The 19,038-nt window shown below is 44.4% G+C and overlaps 1 protein-coding gene across 1 annotated transcript in view; it reads left to right on the top strand.

Moving 5' to 3' along the window:
• DARS1 (aspartyl-tRNA synthetase 1) overlaps nucleotides 1-19,038 on the top strand; it is a 128,357-nt gene that overhangs the window by 82,024 nt on the left and 27,295 nt on the right. Inside the window, exons 8-9 of the mRNA XM_088474862.1 lie at nucleotides 674-754; nucleotides 11,343-11,402. Of these exons, the coding sequence (XP_088330988.1) occupies nucleotides 674-754; nucleotides 11,343-11,402 (141 nt within the window). The remainder of the gene's footprint in view (nucleotides 1-673; nucleotides 755-11,342; nucleotides 11,403-19,038) is intronic.

Here is a 19,038-nt window from a genome sequence, read left to right as displayed (position 1 = left end):
TGTCTCATCTCTGTATTTTCTTTTCTTCAGACATAGGGACATCAAAGTTAATTAAGACTGACATGAGGGTATTGTGATTGAGATAATCATTGGCTCTTTAGGCACGCTAATCTCTGCAGGTACACCTGTATACAGTAGCAGTGAGGAATATATCTGCAGCATGAATTTTACACATTTTATGTCAATAGTTACATTGGACAAATACAAATGGAAAATGTAACATTTGTTTACTGTACAATTATTTTGATCGAATAAGGCACATTTCATGATGTATTTTTCATTCCTCCAATTGATATCTTGATAATTGTATCCAAAGTGCTATATAATCTGAATTTGCAAACCTTCCCTTAGACTCCGTATACCACATTTCTGAAATGTAACTGTGAAGAGAAGATTGTATTACATATGGCAGCCATCATGCTTTTCTATACCATTAGAAAAGCTATAGTTAGAACCTGATTGGTTATTTATTAACTTTTATTCTTATAGCGCTAGCATATTCTGTGACGGGCAACACCTCCTTTTTTAAACACTTCTATATAATCCATCCCCCTGAAGTTTATCATGGAGTTCTCAGAAGAACATTAGGTGCATGTTTTTCCAGTGCCTTTAATCAACTTGTTATCATAGCAATTTATGTTCCTGCTATACCTGTTTCTGTACTGACTTTCAGATCTATGTAATCAGTGCGGCTGAGCCCCGTCTGCCACTACAGCTGGAAGATGCAATGCGGCCCGAAGGCGAGGGGGAAGAGGTGAGGGACCTTTTATTTCAATCAACTCACTGTACAGGCTGGGGTCCTGTTACTTTACCTATTGACATTCACCTGACCCTACACAACCACAGCTAACATATAAGCTGTGTAAATTATAACTGTGCCTTTTTCCTTGAAGAAACATTTTGCTCAGGCAAGGTTTACTTTAGTGACTTAACATCTTTCATCGCAAAATGTAATAAGAACTTGCAATATCTTTGTCCCATTGACTGATGAAATTCTCACATCCACTACACAGTTTATGCAGGCATTTTGGGAATGCACTTTATGATCTAGGCCACATGAGTTATTTTGGCCTTCAATTGGTAATTTGACAGTTGACCAAAATCATGTGAGATTGAGCATTAAATAACATACAGCCTGCTATAGGCCTATCTGCAAATGCCTGGCTGACTTCAGGTAGGCCTGTACATAAAGGATGTGTGGCAAAACACCAAGAGACTGATCTCATGAATTTTGCCTGCTTTCACAACCAATTGCAGGTCTTTGTAAATTGGTTGTGAAAGCAATGGATCATTGACATCACTTCCTTTTTCAGTGATGGATATTTATTGGCTGGAGATTGGCCTTCAAATCGCTGGTGTTAGGAAAAGTGAAGAGTGATAAGGTGCCAGCCAATCAGCTTCTAACTGCCATCTCACAGGCTGTGTTTAAAAAATGACAGTTGGAAGCTGATTGGCTGTCACCTTATCACTTTTCACTTCTCCTAACACTGTTTAGTAAATAGACCCCTTTATTATTTGGCTGTATAATTGAGAGACTGGGGTGGCTGTGCCGAAGTGTGGGGGTGTGTATTGGGCACCGCTTCAGTAGGCTGGTGTAAATCTTACTATAGTTTATACCTGCCGAGTCCTCCCTTTCAGGCTGTCCTCCCATTCTGGTAAAGGCACGCAAGGTGTGGTTGGCAGCACACAAACTTTTTGGTGCTCACGGAACGGATCACTGTTCTCCTTTCTGGGGGACTGCCGCTTTCTCTCAATTGTCTGTCCTGGAAGGTAATTATCTCTGGTTCTCTTAGGGCATCTCTAGAATGGGTCATTTATACCAAAAGGGGACCTTGTGCTCCTTTATCCAACTTAGTTGTGCATTTGGTCTTCCTAAAACCATGTTCTATAGGTATTTGAAGCTCAGCTTCGACCACAGTGGGAGGGGTGCTCCAGTTTTTGTAGAATCTCCTTTGTGTGCTTTGATACGCACTATTTCCTTTGTCTACTTGTTTCTACTGTCAGCTGAAGTATCAAGTGGATTACAGTCCTTACAACTCAAATGGGAGGCGTACTTGGGTCCTCTCTCGGATGAAGAATAGAACCTTATTCTTGGTTCTCCACGTACAGCTACGGCCTATGCCCGAGTAGAGTTATATTTTCTAAATAGAGTCTATTTGGGCACCTGTAGTATTGGGGAAGATTGGGCACTTGGCGTCCACTTCATGTCCTAAATGCGGAGCGTCTGCTGCTGACTTCTGGCATCTCCTTTGGTCTTGTCCACTGATTGCTGATTTTTGGTACTGGTTCCTGGCCTATGTGGCTGACTCCCAAGATTAGAATGTTTTTTATTTACCACGAGAATGTGTTTGTTTGGATTGGGTCTTGCAGATAGGTTTGTAAATAATGGTTCAACATAACTGTCCATTTTCACACTAGCTAAGTATGTATTGCTCCTCAGGTTCTTAATTTTGCCTCTTGGATTGGCCTAGTTAACTCCACAGTGTCCTATGAGCGGTTTATGTATACCAAAAGAAAGTGCTGTTCTAAATTGATAATATAGGGTCCCTTTGGCAGTCTAACAGACATGCCTTGGATCTGGACTCTCCTTCCTTCTGATTCAATTTAATCTCGTGTCCTATGGCTGTTCCTGCCACCTCCTTGTATATGATTGTGTTGTTATTGGATTATGCTGTGGCTTCGATGGCTATATTGTATTTATTTGCTCCTACTGTATTATTATTATTAGGTTTCTTGTATAGCACAGCATATTCCGTTGCGCTTTACAATTGGAAACAACATTAATAGAACAAAACTGGGTAAAACAGACAGACAGAAAGGTAAGAGGGCCCTGCTTACAATCTATAGGGAAATAGTCATTGATACACAAGGATAGGTGCTGCATATTGCATATTGGCCCAGCCAGATTACAAAGGTTCTTGGTGGGTTGTATGATCCAGTCACACAGGAATGTTGGCCGAAGGTTAGGAGGATGTGAAAGCGAAGAAAGAAAATATATGAAGTTAAGTGTGGACTGTAAAAAGAGAGGTAATTAAATGGGGAAGCAGAGGTTATGTGGCCGGTTCTGGAATCTGATAAACATGTCTAAAGAGGTGTGTTTTCAGGGAACGCTTGAAGGTTTGGAGAACAGCGAAAAGTCTTATTTGTGCATGGGAGGGCATTCCACAGAGTGGGTGCAGCCCTAGGAAAGTCCTGTAACCGCATAGGAGCAAGTAGTGCGTGTTGTTCTGCTGTTAGATGGCTGCTCTTGCAGAGCTGGTTTCTACTAGTCTCCTAAACAAATGTCTTGTTGTGTAACATGTATGATTAGTTATTCCTATTATTTCTGTTTCTTTATCATTTGTTTATTTTTTTTGTAAATTTTGAAAACTTCTCAATAAAAATACCTGATTTAAAAAACAAAGCAAAAGAAGAAACACTTGATAATCATGTCTGTGTTTATGACAAAGCGGACGTTTCAGTGAAGTGGGACCTTGTGCAATGTACTTCCGTGCAAATTTCCAGATATCGCAGTACAGAAAACATTGGGTGTAAGCTTAAATAAGTGATGTTCTGTACCAGTAACATCCTGCAATGCCACTAAGGATCCTGTAGGAGCCTTGAGCTTAATTCAGTCTCCCCCAAAATCATCAAAGTACATCAATAATTTACCCTCTTTCCGTTCTTTATTTTGGAATTTACAGGATGTTTTTTTTTTCTGGTTAACAAATCCCATATTTTTACCCCAATAGCAGCTATGCAGGACTGCGTACTCCTAGACGTTTTCTAAGAAATGCCAATAGTCAGGAGTCCAACACTCCTGACCTGCCTCTGGGGATGGACCCCCTGTCTGTTGTATTGACGTCAGGCAAGCTGAACGGAAGTCATTATGCTGCATAGTTCTGCAGCCTGTGCATCTCCTGTTTACATTGACATATTCACAATACAGAGAAGCGTTTTTTTCCTCTCAGCACATGAGAGGCTCCCGTGTAAACATGTCTCCGACATTGCTTCTATAGTGAATTTCTGGCACTATTTTTAGACTTTGTGTTGTTTTTCTTTGCAGATTTGTGTGTGTGCCCCAGTGAACCGAACATCTGATATACCCAGCTATGTTTCTTAAAAATTTTCTCTAGTAAATGTGTTACGCAAAATGAATTCAGCTTACAAAATGTAATGTTTATCTTTATGTCCATTAGTCAGAAGGTTCTCAGGATTGTGTTTTTTTAAATTCGTTTACAAAGGCATAAAATCAGCATTTTGTAAACTTGCATCTGTGACAAAGCGGGACGTTTTTATCTCGTTCAAGCCAAACCCACGTGGAAACAGATACTAACTTTTTTTTGTCCATTTACCTACATATAGTATGTTCCGTGTCATTTTGGAAAAAGTTTGTTCAAATCCATTTATATTCACTTATAAATGAAATATAATAATACAATTAACATACATTAGAATTACATTTTAAACAAATTCATATGCCAGTGTACACGAAGTCTAAGGGTCAGCTGGTTTTGAAGATGTAAATTTGGACACACGCATACGGATTTGATTTGACAGTTAGAATAATTAAGTCCGCAAATGACATTGATTGGCATATCTGTGCATGGCCGCTGAGACATCTGGTGGGCCTTGTTGCTAGAGAAGAGACTAGAAAGCTTCACTATTAAAAGAACGGGCATTTTCTACTTCAGGGTCCATAGGGGGTCCACAGGGTTGACCTTGGGGTATAGGTTGGGAACCAAATCCGGGCACCACGCAGTTAAAGCTTTTAGCTCCCAGGATGCACTGGGTCCACTCTCCCTATAACCCCACCCCCAAGCCAGAGGCACCTCAGTTTAAGTTGGTGCCCGGCCGGAGTCGGGTCACCGTTAGCGCAGGGGGAGCTGATTAGCAGCCCCTAAGCTTATTTTATTTTTTTAGGGACAAAGTTTTTTCATAGACTTTGGACTCTTCAGAGCGGCAGCGTCGGACTGTCCATAGGACGTCTAAGCTGCCGCTCCGTCACCCCGCTGGCGCTGAGACGCCAGTACAGATCTGGGGATCTCAGCGGGACCCCAGAGTCTGTACTAGCCGGACTCTGCGGGCGCCCAGGACTGCTGCCGGATCCACGGGGAGCAGGTAAGGTCGCGGATCACCGCTTGCGGTGATCCGCGCATTTCAAATGCAGTCCTGTGCCTCCGGTCTCAGGGGACAGACCGGAGGCGCCGGCAGTGGCGGCGGGCCCCCCATACCCCGTGTGTCCACTAGACCACCAGGGACTTAACGATCGGTGCAGGGAGCCGGCGTCCCGGGGGTTAATAGCCGGCCAGGGGAGGCAGCCTTCCCTGTTACAGCGGCTCCTCCCCTCAGCTCAGCGCGCCTTTCAGTATCCATAGTCTGGCGTCGCTGAGCTGCTTCCTCCGCGGGCCACGCTTCTTCTGAGGTCTCCAGCGGCCATTTTATCTCTGTGGTGCAGCAGAAATCTCTGGAGATGGCAGTGAGTCCAGTCCCCCTGCGTACCTCACCATCAGGTCAGTGTACACAGCGCTGTAGCCTTCCCAGACACTGAATCTGGGCAGTTGAATGCAGTGTAATAGTGCAGTATATTATATGACATGTTTATGTATATATGTATATATCTGCATTGTATGTGACTTATGCTAGTGCTGACTGTACTTTATTCTCTCACCTGTCAGTGTATATCTATCCCTTTTCTTTATCTGCCCTAATACAGCTGTACTTAGGGTGGTTCTGAGACCTCACATTTATATACTTGTTAATATTTGTGTGGTTTGTCACATACTGTTGCGTGCTGCACGTTGCCATATTTTAGATGGAACTGTGTGTTGCATACGCTGAAAATGGGTCCCTGCAGCTATTTTTGGCATCAGTCAGGACCAGTATAGTGCTGCTTAATATTTCCGCCAAGATGGGTCAGATATGTCTGACCAGGAGATAGAGCGTTATACTGCACCCATTTTTACTATCCTGCAAGTCATGTGCTGCAGGTGTTAGTGCGGAGGATTTGACTCATAAAGGGTTCTGTATGTGGCGTCATCTGGTGCCGGCCTCTTTCACGACCCCCTTGGGCGGTTTGTTTTCTCGGGATCCTCTCAATTGCGGATCGCCGGGCGGGCCCCATTGTTGTACCTCACTTGGGGTTACTTCACCATACTGCCCTTTTCATCTCAGGGTATCTCGCAGCTTCTTGCACTCTTCCCCTGTGACACAGACTACCGCTCCCTGCAGGGGTTTTTTTGCAGTATATGAATTCCCCCTGGTGCCACAATAGTCTGTCATTCCCCTTGCAGGGATTACCACAACAGCCACCCTGGGTGGATGTCGTTTTCTACGAAACGCTAATTGGCGTGGTTGACGCCCTGTGGTTACTTCCCAGTTGGCTCTGCCGTGAACTGGGTACTGTTCGGGGCTCTTTCCCTCTTACACGGGGGGAAGCCTATTTCAGGTATTATTATCCCTGCTTTAGGGCTGGTAGCAGGTCCATTCTGGTTAGAGTGAATGTTGACCTGCACCTGTATCATACACCCTCAGTATTGCGTGCCTTCGGGTTACCTGTTGCTGACTAGCGGGTGGATCGCATAGCGGGACTCTGGCTGTTGCCAGATAGGAGGTGTTACAACAGTGTTTGGCCTCCTGTCCCAAATTCCCTGAGGGCATCACGAGCCCCTCCTGGGGGGGATGGGCGTGTTACTCGTCTGATTACAGACGTTACTACGCCTCCCATTCCTGCGTGGTCGGATTCTTCGGATCCGTAGGTGGTAACTCTGCCTGAAATCAGTATACTTGCTTTCGGGAGTTGTTACCCATCCTACCATGGCTATAGCATGGTTGGTTAATACTATTGCATATTGGGTTGATGCATTTGTAACGTTTTTTCCCCTCCAACACGTCGGGGGTTCAAATGTATTTGGTCGCTCATGTAATATATGCAGTTGTCATAGGTGGACATGCCTATATTGGATACCAGTCTCCTAACTTTCAGAGTTCCGGCTGCGACTGTATCCTCCGTAATACCCTATGGCTGCGCTCTGAGAATGCAGAGGTGCAGATACCATCTTTAGGGTTGATATTGTTTGGTCCTGACCTTGACAAGATTGTAGTAACATTGGCAGTATTACTAACGACAAGTTTACCGCTTTCAGCTATGCACACTACAAGGCCTCAGACTAAGTCTGTTAAGTCTTTTTTGTCCTCTCGGTCAGCCTAAAGGTCTGTTTCTTCGTAGACTGTCGGCATCTACAAGGGCCGACATATCCAGTACCGAGCAGGCCTGGACTGCCAGCCGATCCTGCTTCTGAACCTACGGATATCTCTTCAGTCTGACGGGACAGGCCTACAACTGGGAGATACCGATTTTCTCAGTTCGCCCGGTATTAGTGTCAAGTTGCCGCGGCTACGTGGGTAGGAGGGTACGCCCTTTTTACAAGGGCCTTACAGATCCAGAAAGCTATGCAGTTGTTGCGGTAAGCGGAGCTAATTGGGCCATCCCCACTATCTCAGTGAGGGACTGGTTGTTCTGTTTTCTTTCTGGTGCGGTGGCTGAATGGTCCTCTTTGGCCTGTTCTCTGTCTCAATTCCCTGAACCAGTTCCTAAAGCTACCTGGGCTCAGGAGGAAATCCCTATGCTCCATCATACGATATTTGGAACCTGGGGACTTTAGGGTATCACTGGATATACAGGACGCGTGCCTACGGGTACTTACAGAGACCTTTCCTCAGCATGGGCTGAGGTTTGCTGTATCACAGCAACACTTACAATTTTTCGGGCTCTGCCTGTTGGGACTGTCCTCAGCCCCACAGGGGTTTACCAGCGTTTTGGATTTTCTGACAGTTCTTCTGTTCAGTATATCCCAATGCTCCTGTACCTGGACGGCCTCCTGCTCTTAGCGGGATCACCGGGGTACTTTACGGCCAGGTCAGGATGACTGTGGCTTCTTCAGGGTGCAGACGTTTAATCAACGGGGAAAAAGTCCTCCCTGCATCCCTCTCTGGGTATTCTTCATCTAGGATCCCTGCTGGGTTCTCAGAATCTGAGAATTCTTCTGGCGTAAGACGGAATCTCCTCTCTTCCATTAGGAGTACATGGTTGTCTGCGCAGTCGACAGATGTCTTTACACTCTGGGATGCATGGTGGAATGGGCTCAGTTCCATTCCAGGCCTTTCCATAATTGGCTCATCTCCAGATGGAATGAGTTTTTTCTGTCGGATAACTGTTCAAACGATGATGCTCTCTCCGGAGGCAAGTCGGTCCCTGTCCGGGTGGCTATGGCCATCTCGTCCAGGGTTTTCTTTGCTAGGGACAGTGTCTGGACCGAATCCTTTTCAGTGCAGTTGGACGTCTGTCGATTCCACCCTGTCAATTAACTTACTCTGGCATAACTCTTGTTTCCCGGTGAACCTGAAAAGGTTCAGTCCGACAGGGTCAGGACAGTGGCTTCCTTTTTAGCAACACTGTTCGTTGGGTGGCAATGACAGGTATGTCACATATTCGGACATAGTCCGAGGGTCTCCTCCCGACCATCTCGGCAGCGTTCATTTCAGGAGCTCTCCATTGGGAAGCGGGAGTCCTCAGCCGTCACGACGTGCATCCCGGGGACTAGTCTCTTCCCCAAGAGAGGTTTCATCTCCTGGTGAGCAGGGGGGGCCCCCCTGAGGTGACCCTCATGGCCTTCTGACTTTATCACACTAGGGTGTTACAGTTCAGCTCTGGGGATTCTGAAGCAAACTTCAGCGACTCTTTGTCGGTGAAGTGGTCCTTCCACTTTGTGTACCTGTGTTCTCCGGTCTCCCTTCTTCCTCGAGGTCTTTGGAAGTGTTTTCAATCGAGACGGAGATGCTTTCCTGCTGGTGGTTCCTGCTTGCCCCAGATGTCAGGGGTACTTGGATCTTCGGAGTCTCTACATCGATACTCCATCCCTGATGCTTCACTGCCCGGACCTGTTGTCTCAGGGTCCTTGGTTTTGCCTTGGACCTGGGTCGTTTGTCTTTGACTGTGTCCTTACAGTGGTCTTACGGCTTCCCTGGCTTTGTCATCGTTGGAATGATTAGAGCACATGGATCAGCTTTTGCTGGGACCTACCACAAACTGTGGCAGCCATAAATCTTATGGTATTGTACCTGTCGATACAATCCTCCGGTGTCCAGGATTTCCAGATATTCTGGCATTCCTTCCGGCTGGCTTGGGTTTCACACTTGGCCTGGTCTTCCTGACAGTGCGGATCTCTACACTGTCAGTATGGTTAAGATATGGAATTGCTTCACTCTGGTATCCAGTTCATCCTTTGGAGTGTTTTCTTGATTATGCCTCCATTTGTCCTCCCTAGGGACTCCTTGGGAGTAAGTAGTGGTTCTTCGTTACCTCCGGGGACAGTCAATGGAACCGCTGGTTGTGATAGCCATTACATGGTCTATTGCTTAGGCTCTCTCTTTCTCTCAGGGTGTTTATATCAACCAGGAGAGTGTCTGAATTGGGAGCGTTCTCATGTAGCTCCCTCTTCTGGAGGGCATCATGTCAGGGTGGGAGTTGCTCTCGCCCTGTGTTTCTTCTTAGTGGTTTTCAGGTTCCATATTATTCTGGAACTTATGGTACGGCCATTCTGTCCCCAGTCCTCTCGGCTGGTGTGGCCTCATTGACTGTGGTCTGGCCTCTTTGGATTTATGTGATCCGTTCAGGTTCCTTACGGAAATCGGACTCCTTATTGGTGGTCTGAGATTTCTGGTTTTCACAGGAAAGGATGGCCGGCCTATAACCAAATGTTGACTTGGATGGCCTCGTAGGTCTTCCTCAGGGGCCTACCCATGGGTAGGCCTTCCTGTTGTTGATGCTTGTTTTTTCTCGGGCCATGTGACCCTCGTGTGCGGCTCGCTGTGGCACCTCGGCTGTTTTGCCTTACTAGGTGGCCACGTGGTCTTCTGTCCACACCTTTTTAAGGTTCTAGGCATTGGTTTCCTTTGCCTCTCAGGATGCTTCCTTTTTGGCGACGGATTCTCCTCTCAGCACAGGAGCGTCCCCACCCTTGGTTGAACTGCTTTGGGACATCCCCAAGGTCAACCCTGTGGACCCCCTATGGACCCTGAAGTAGAAAACAAGAGATATGGTAAGAACTTACCTTTGTTATCTCTGTTTCTACGAAGTCCATAGGGTCCACAGGGCGCCCGCCCTGACGCACCTGGCTTCATATGGGCTGTGTGGCTGGTCACCGGTTTTCCGTCTCCCATTTCGGTGAGTATGGTTATTGAGTGTTCCAGTTTTCTCTCTCTTTTTCTCTCCTCCTCCGGCCTTTGGCTACTTACAAACTGAGGTGCCTCTGGCTTGGGGGTGGGGTTATAGGGAGAGTGGACCCAGTGCATCCTGGGAGCTAAAAGCTTTAACTGCGTGGTGCCCGGATTTGGTTCCCAACCTATACCCCAAGGTCAACCCTGTGGACCCTATGGACTTCGTAGAAACAGAGATAACAAAGGTAAGTTCTTACCATATCTCTTGTTTTTCCCGCTCCATGTCTGGCATGGGTTCTCGTCGGAATCCCCGGATGAGCTTTGACCTGTGCAATCAGTACCTTCCCCATCCCCCTCTTGGCACCGCTGCCTCTGAGGAGAAGAGGTGCACAGAGCAGCCACATGAACATTATCTTGGCAAGTGAATGGCCAAATCATCGCAAGTTGTCTTCCACAATAATGGCAGATTGACTCACCAATCCATCCATTACGTAATACAGCATGCATGGGCAGCTTATCTGCTGTCTGGCAGTTATAATTCTGTGATAGTGTAAATCAAGGTAGGCTATCTGTGAAAGACCAAACACATTATTTCTAAAGTTTTTGTTTGGTTCTCTTATTTTATAAACCATTTTAGCATTTGTAACTATGTACTCTTTACCATACTCTTAATAGGGTTGGGTACAAGAGTGTGGCGCTCGGGATGCCGGCAGTCAGAATCCTGATGCCGGCACCCAACAGGGTTAGGATGCCAACACCTGTCAGTAAGTATCCTACCCATAAACCTAATCCTCCCTCCCCGCACCCTAAACCTAACCCCACTACTTACCATCGGGATGCCGTGCCGGGATTATAACTATAATATGGTTATTCTGCAAAACCACAAACTTTATACAGCAATAGCACGAGCAGGTTTACAACAGTTTTAATAGATTATTTGATAAGAGCATTACAGTTTAACTGTTTTATTATTGTTATTATATGCTGCAGGGACCCTTTAAACAGCAAACACATTAAGTCTAGTCTGTACTGTATGTTGCTCAGCAGGCTAGTGCAACTAGTCACTAGAAGTATTGACTTTATGTATTATGTTACTTCGCCTAATGTTTTGTGTATGTTTTCTTTGTTTTGTTTTCCTGCTTTAGGAAGGAAGAGCTACTGTAAACCAGGATACTCGACTGGACAATAGAGTCATTGATTTAAGGGTAAGGATTGAATTCCAGTGCACGCTAATCTTAATACTTTTTTTTTTTATTCTACATCTCTGACAAACAAGCTTCCACTTCAGTAGTTAATAGACCTCAGGATGGTCCTGGATATCATGTCACCTCTATGCATATTGGTTCTGCCAACAACATGAATGCCTCCACTGTGTGTAGACACCAGTGCGCATTAATTGAGGCTGTAACATGTATTAAAGCAGCGGTGGCCAACCTGCGGATCTCGATCCGCATGCGGCTCTTTTGTTGTTGTGATGTGGCTCGGCAGTACAACGGCCTTCGCAGACCCCCACTGCAACTGTGAACGCTGGCCAGCATTGCCAGTAATGTAGCGTTCACAGTAATGCAGTGCACCCACGATGTAATGAGCCTGCGCTTCTACTGTCCAGTCAGCGACAGCTGGAGACCTGACAGCGTGGAGCCGGCGATGCGATGAAGTACTGGTGGCACTGCATATGGGACACAACTACAGGGGGCACGGCATATGGGGCACAACTACAGGGTGCAATGCATATGGGGCACAACTACAGGGGGCACTGCATATGGGGCACAACTGCAGGAGGCACGGCATATGGGGCACAATTACAGGGTGCAATTCATATGGGGCACTGCATAATGGGCACTACTACAGGGGGCATTGCATAAGAGCCATTCAAAAATGATTGAAAACAAGGATTGCCACAAGTCCCACTAATAAAAAACTACAGCAAAGTAAAAAGAAAAAAACTATATTGGGAAGATTGTCACTTGTGTATTTTCAATGTGCTGGGCTCGCCCCAAGCGTGACTAAAACGGGGGTGTGACACAAGGTCATGCTCCTGCAAATGTCATACCAAAGGCGTGCGCACAAAAATGGGGTGTGGCCTTGTGACAGCTATTGGCTCTTTAACGTGACTTCAGATATTTTTAGGCTCTTTGCCTCTGACTGGTTGGCCATCCCTGTATTAGAGGCATTAATGGAGGCTGCAACCTGCACAATAATACTGTAACCAAAAGATGCGGTGTATGCTGCCTCTTTTTGGTAAGTAAGGCGGCCCATACACGGTAAGATTTTTTAGACGATGTGCTCGATTTCGATCGATCGCAACGATCAATCGTGCACATCGTGTGTGGTTTGGCATGCTCTACGACGGCGATGCGCGTCCCCGCCGTCGTACATCGGCATCGTAGATCTTATGGAAAAACCATAAGATCTGTGATCCGTAATGCTCTTAAATAGGTAACCGAAGTATCTTTTAAGATACATCGTTTACCATTCACAGCAGCATGCGATGCATCGGGCTTAATTTGAAAACGTACCGAGGTGTTGTACGTTTTCAAATCGCCCCGTGTATGGCCGGCCTTACATTTAAAAAACTCAGACTAGTTGACTTTATTATGCCAATAGGACAAATAGCATAGAGATAGGATCTTTAGTTGCTGCTTGGCAGAGATTAAGAGCTTTGTCTGTGGTCACAGTCTGATCTACAGTAACACTAAAGGACAGGCTGGCTACTTAGACAAATGTCCTCATCATGAGACCCTTGCTTAGTCATCCAGGCAGTAATTGTGCAATCTTTACTCAATAATCCTTTTGTTATATCCTGTAGAACATACTATGATGAAAAATAAGCATGATCTAGAGTAAAAGTTGGCCAAAGTGAGTGATTGACTTTGCAAAATATGTTGGTACTTTAAAATAATAAAAGTAATTACTAGGATAGCAGGTTAAAAAAAAAACCCTTTTGAAAATAATGCATTATAGTCGTAGGGATTTGAGTAGGAGCGAAGATCTGTTTTTATGCATAAAATAAGCTTTTTGAACTGTGCACAAAAAATACGTCTGTGTCCCTATGACATTATTTGCCAAATCACTGACTTGCACCTCCTTACGCTTAAGGGGGTAGAATGGGGGAAGGACGTGAAAACACGCAGAGTACAATAAATGTATATTGGAACGCTCCTATAGGGCTGCTCGTATTTCCTCTCTGCATAGGTGTGGACACAGCCGCCCCAAAGCCTTGCTCACGCTGGTTAGTCATTAATACATTTTAAGAAATGAAACTATGCTACTTACAACTTAGTACATTCAATACAAAGCAAGTATCAGAACACGTTTACAATGTCTTTTCATCTTGGCAAACAGGAATATGAAAAGCATTACAGCTTAATAAAGGCCAGGAATGAGTTGAAGGCATCATTTATCAGAAATCATATAATACCTGCACAGCTGTGAGTAACACAGGCCTTTTGATCTCACCACTGTGAGACTGTCAGTGGTATGCCGTAAACAGGAAGAGAAAACACTTGCTATTATTTGCACGTGCTACAAAATAAATGTATATTTTGCCTTAGCGTAAGTTCCTTTGAAGTATTGTTCTGCTCCAGTGCATACATCTGCCAGGGGGCCGCTACAGCAGTCTGCTCGCTCTTACAGTAGCAGAGGAAACCGTTGTGCACATATCTCACTGGGTTTCATGTGGTTATAAACTGTGTTTAAATAAGTCATATATTCTGGACTTAGTGTGTATAGAAAGTGTCTCCTTAGTAATTTCCTCCACAAACAGTATTCATGGATACCAAATAATCATGCAACGCTCGTTTAAGCAGGTCTTTCCTCTCATTGTGAGCAAGGGTCAAACAATAACTGCAAAGTGTTTATTTACTTAGGGAATGGGATAAAATGTTCACAGGCTATTGTACAAAGAATATGGGATATAAGTGTTAAAAATGACCTCAACGTTCACTTTTGAAACTTCAAAATTTGGTATAAAAGAGGCTGCAAACAGACCAATGGGTCCTTAATTTTACACTTTCAGCAATTCCTTAAAGTTACCTATACACAGCAGAGGCAACCATTTTGTGAGCTGAACCAATGTTCATGAAATTGGAGTCATTAATTCACTAAGAACTATTGATATCATGGCGACCAGGTTTGCAAAATTGTGCCTAGAGGTCTGTGATGACACTAGTGTCTAGTGAACCGATAGGCTGCATTTTATAAAAAGCGTTCGGTTCAGCGCCTCATACCTCAGTAGGGATATCACTCCAATGAATCAAGCTGTACACTCATCAATATTTATTGGTTCAGCGTCTCATAAGCTTACTGATGCTACTAGTGACAAGTGATGAATTCTGATGAATAGCAATTAGGTCAGTTCCTCATGCTCAGAGAGGTCAGTAGTCCCCTGTGAAGCAGTAGAATGCATTTTGATGAGTATTGATTGGTTCAATGCCTCAGTGATGTCACAAGTTACTAGTGAATTGCTATTCTGCAGTCTCACAAATATAGGTTCACGCTACAGAAATGAGAGAGAGAGCTTCCACTGTATAGTGCACTTTGGCAGCAGTAACAGTAAATGAAAATGTTGAAATAAAAAATAAATAAAATAACAAGCCCCTCCCAAATGTACATGCGGATTACAAAAATAATAAAACAATGTCTTGTATAATGTCTATAAACTGCAATGGAAACTTTTGCTAAAAGCATCAGGATCTACAATAAAAAAATCAAATACACTCCATATTGTACCCCGCCCATACAGTGTCTCTCTGGGCAGACTTATAGGGGTTTTCTGGGTTTATTGATGCACAGCCACCTACCTGTGTTCAGTTCTAGAGCTGGTACAATGACCAGGAGCTGCTCCCTAGCAGATTACCAGCAGTTCTTTTGGGGGCAAGAACCTTATTCAGTGGTCTGTATCTTACCCCACCTTCAGGTCTCACTTTCCTCTATACACTGATAACGCACAATGGGCGGTTTTCAATTGTTTTCGCCCCTTTACGCACCCGACAGGAGCTATTCAATTGTTGCTCCTGTCGGGCGCGATCAGCTGCCAGCACACCATTTCAGCTCACAGCCCCAGGGGGTGCGAGCTGAAATTGGTGAAAAGTGACCTGTTTGGGCGCTCCCAAACAGCACTTTTCGTGATCACGCCCAGCACTTTGATCGAGGGTAGCCATTTTAAGTGGCTAAACCCAACCACTTTGGGCGCAGCGCGAAAAACAATTATTGAATAGTGTCCTGCGATCTCCTGTCACTTTAGATGGGAGATCAGGCGTGCTATACCGCCCAGTGCGTGAACACTTTCTATCAGGAGTCATTGAGTATGGGTATGGCTTGTGGTCAGTCATTTCCCTGCGTACAGCAGCTTTCTTACACACATCCATAGGCCCAGTTAATGTAACCTCCATTGTCTCAAAGATGCAGCACTTTCATGTATTTGTTACAATGCTTTGATTAAACTAAATCTCACATTAACATTTTAGATTTTATTTTTTGAATGAGTTAAAAATAAATTATTACATCTTGTAGACGTTTCTGGAATGCATAGAAAGTGCCTCCTCTCTGATCCATTATCCTACATAACTGTGTGCTCCTCTTTTAAAGAGCTTTTTACTCTCTTTGTGCAGAAGGGACATAAAAATATATGTGAGAATATGTGAAGAGGTTCACCGGACATAGTTGTAAAGCAATATGAAGTCCTGTACAAGTGGTAAAACTTGACAGAGGGTTCATCTTTGGGGCAGCGAGAGCAATACAGTTCAGGTATATCAGCACTATTAGCTGGGACAGCCTGCTTAATATAAGTTGCATACTATATAGATTTGCTGTTTCCCATCTTTTACTTGTGGCTGCGTCTTCTGCTCTCTAGGATATCCATTTTATACTATGCAGCCCTTCTGTTTACTATCAGGATGGTTTCACTGTCCTATATGATATAGCAATTTGTGTGCAAATATTATGCAGGGAGGCCCCATAACAACAATTGGAAGGGACCCCCACCCAATGCTTCTAGAGAGACAGAGACACCGCAGTTGTTGTTCATTTTATGCCCCATAGTAGTGTCCCCAGTTCATATAATGCAACATTGTGCTTCCTCTAGGTAATATTATACCACACTGTAGTGTCCCCTGTTCATACTATTCAACATTACAGTTCCCCCAGTTCATACTGTGCAACACTAGTGCCCCCAGGTCACACGGTGCAACATTACAGTGCCCCCAGTTCACACTGTGCAACATTACAGTGCCCCCAGTTCACACTGTGCAACATTACAGTGCCCCCAGTTCACACTGTGCAACATTACAGTGCCCCCAGTTCACACTGTGCAACATTACAGTGCCCCCAGGTCATACTGTGCAACATTACAGTGCCCCAGGTCATACTGTGCAACATTACAGTGGCCCCAGGTCATACTGTGCAACATTACAGTGGCCCCAGGTCATACTGTGCAACATTACAGTGGCCCCAGGTCAAACTGTGCAACATTACAGTGGCCCCAGGTCAAACTGTGCAACATTACAGTGGCCCCAGGTCAAACTGTGCAACATTACAGTGCCCCCAGGTCATACTGTGCAACATTACAGTGCCCCCAGGTCATACTGTGCAACATTACAGTGCCCCCAGGTCATACTGTGCAGCATTACAGTGCCCCCAGTTGATGATGTGCCACATTACAGTGCCCCCCCCCCCAGTTTATATGCCACATAATGCCTCCAGTTCATATTATGGTGTAAATGTATCAAACTTTTGAGTGAAAGGAAATGGAGAAGTTTTCCATAGCAACCAATCAGCTTCTAGCTATCATTTAGCACAGTCTATTAAATGACAGAAACTGGGGGACCACCCAGCTATAAAGTTCACGTTATGTGGAGATATTCTTAATCTCCAAGCTCAATCCCCACCCCAGCTCATTTTACAAATGCTGTAATCAATGAGAAGCCTACTAGTAGTTGTCCTGTGAGGGTGAAACAGGCATGCTGGAGATGGGTCATATCAATGTGGAGCTTTACTGAGAGGGAGAAGCCGAGATCACCAACTATACAAGTGCAGATGAGTCCCCCTTAACCGCCTGGGCAATAGGCCGGACCCAATTTCTTAGCATGCAATTCTTGGAACTTGGTAGATAACTACATGACTTGGGTGCAGGGGAACCAGGCCCTTCCATGACCTTTCCGCTAGCCCAAATGTATGTATTAATAGGCCATGCACACTCAAAACACAAACATTGAAAGCAGAGTACACCTGGGTTTAAGGACAACCGGATATTTTTTGTGAATTTTATTTTTTTAATGAATCCACCATATACAGTTATTATGGCATCTGTTATGCAGAGATGCAGAGTGCTTGGGGCTAGAGTTTTCTTTTGTAATTTGGAGCACTATGTCCAAAATATACTACATTGTCCCTGCTATTACCCTCCTCATTAAATTGTTTATCAGCACTCCTCACCGTGACTGCATGCGGGCATGCTTATTGTGTATGTCTCTGTGTTTGACGTTACCTGTGAGTTACAGCAATAATTTACTTTTGAATTGTGAATATCTGGTTTCTGGATGAGAGAGCCTTTACCTGTACTAAATGCTATAGTGTCTGTGTGCACACCATGGGAATAACTATTGTTTATTTTCAATTGTATCCTTTCTATATTTACAGTACCTGCATATGTTTAGATTTAGGATGTTATGGTTTTTATGTGTAGCAGATAAACATTAAGCACCTGCAGTTTTCTGTTACAGCAGTTACAGATAGCAGCAGCGCCACTACTTTCACTTACGGTTTTTGAGCAGTGGGCAAAATTCGATTAACTGACTCATTTTGCAGACTGATAAACCACAACAACCAACTTCCTATAGTCTCCCATTTTTCAGCATGGCAGGTTAACTAGAGGTGAACTTGCAACAGTTACTCCTTTTGCTTATGCCAGATGCATAGTTTAGTAGCTGTCTTGGAGACATCCGTTTGGCTGAGAAGCCTGCAAGCACCCTGCCAATAAGACAATATGTAGATACTACACCAGCAGGTAATCATTACTGAATCATACTCTGCTGTCTATCCTTGCCTTCTGTCACATTCTCTCTATTTAAATTAAAATGACATGAAAATATGCACAGCTGATGTGCTCCCCATTCACTATAATGTCTCACTAGTAAAGTGCTTCACACCTACAGATTACTGTACGCTTTTGGCTCGAAACCCAATTCATACTAGTCCCACATATTCCTACAGCTCTTACGGGGTATATTTACTACAGTGTGGGTTTTTAGAAGTGGAGATGCTGCCCGAAGCAACCAATCATATTCTACCCCAATTTTATCTAGCGCCTTCTAGAAGATCACAGCTAGAATCTGATTGGTTGCTATGGGGAACATCTCCACTTCTAAAAATCCATACTTTAGTAAATATACTCCTAAGAGTGCACAAGTATGCATGCACAGCTACGTATTATTTAGCAGAGTATTATTTTTTGGTGTCTATCGAATTGCTTAACAGCTTTTCCATAGATGGAGAGGAGCATTTCATTGCAAATAAAATTACTATTGAGTACCATACATCTAAATGAGGGTGCACAGAAAATATACATTAGAGGAGCTTATTGTCAGGATTGTAGAACAAGCACAATAAAGAATAACATCTGTACAGTCTGTGTAAAGTTGGTGTATTTTGCCCAATCATTGCAACGCTTCTATTTTTGTGCAACCGTTTTTTAAGTGGTTTTTTTTCTACAAAGTTTATATCTTCTCCTTTGTGTGCTACCAATGTCAGATTTGTATGTTCTGATCGGGTGCGATCTATATGGAGTCTGTATGTTCTCCTTTGGGAGCTATCTGTGTGGAATTTTTGTGGAGCTTATTTGTT

This window comes from Taudactylus pleione, unplaced genomic scaffold (genome assembly GCF_031769625.1).
Source record: "Taudactylus pleione unplaced genomic scaffold, aTauple2 ptg000156l, whole genome shotgun sequence".
Classification (NCBI taxonomy): Eukaryota; Metazoa; Chordata; class Amphibia; order Anura; family Myobatrachidae; genus Taudactylus; species Taudactylus pleione.
This window is presented reverse-complemented; position numbering and strand designations above follow the sequence as displayed.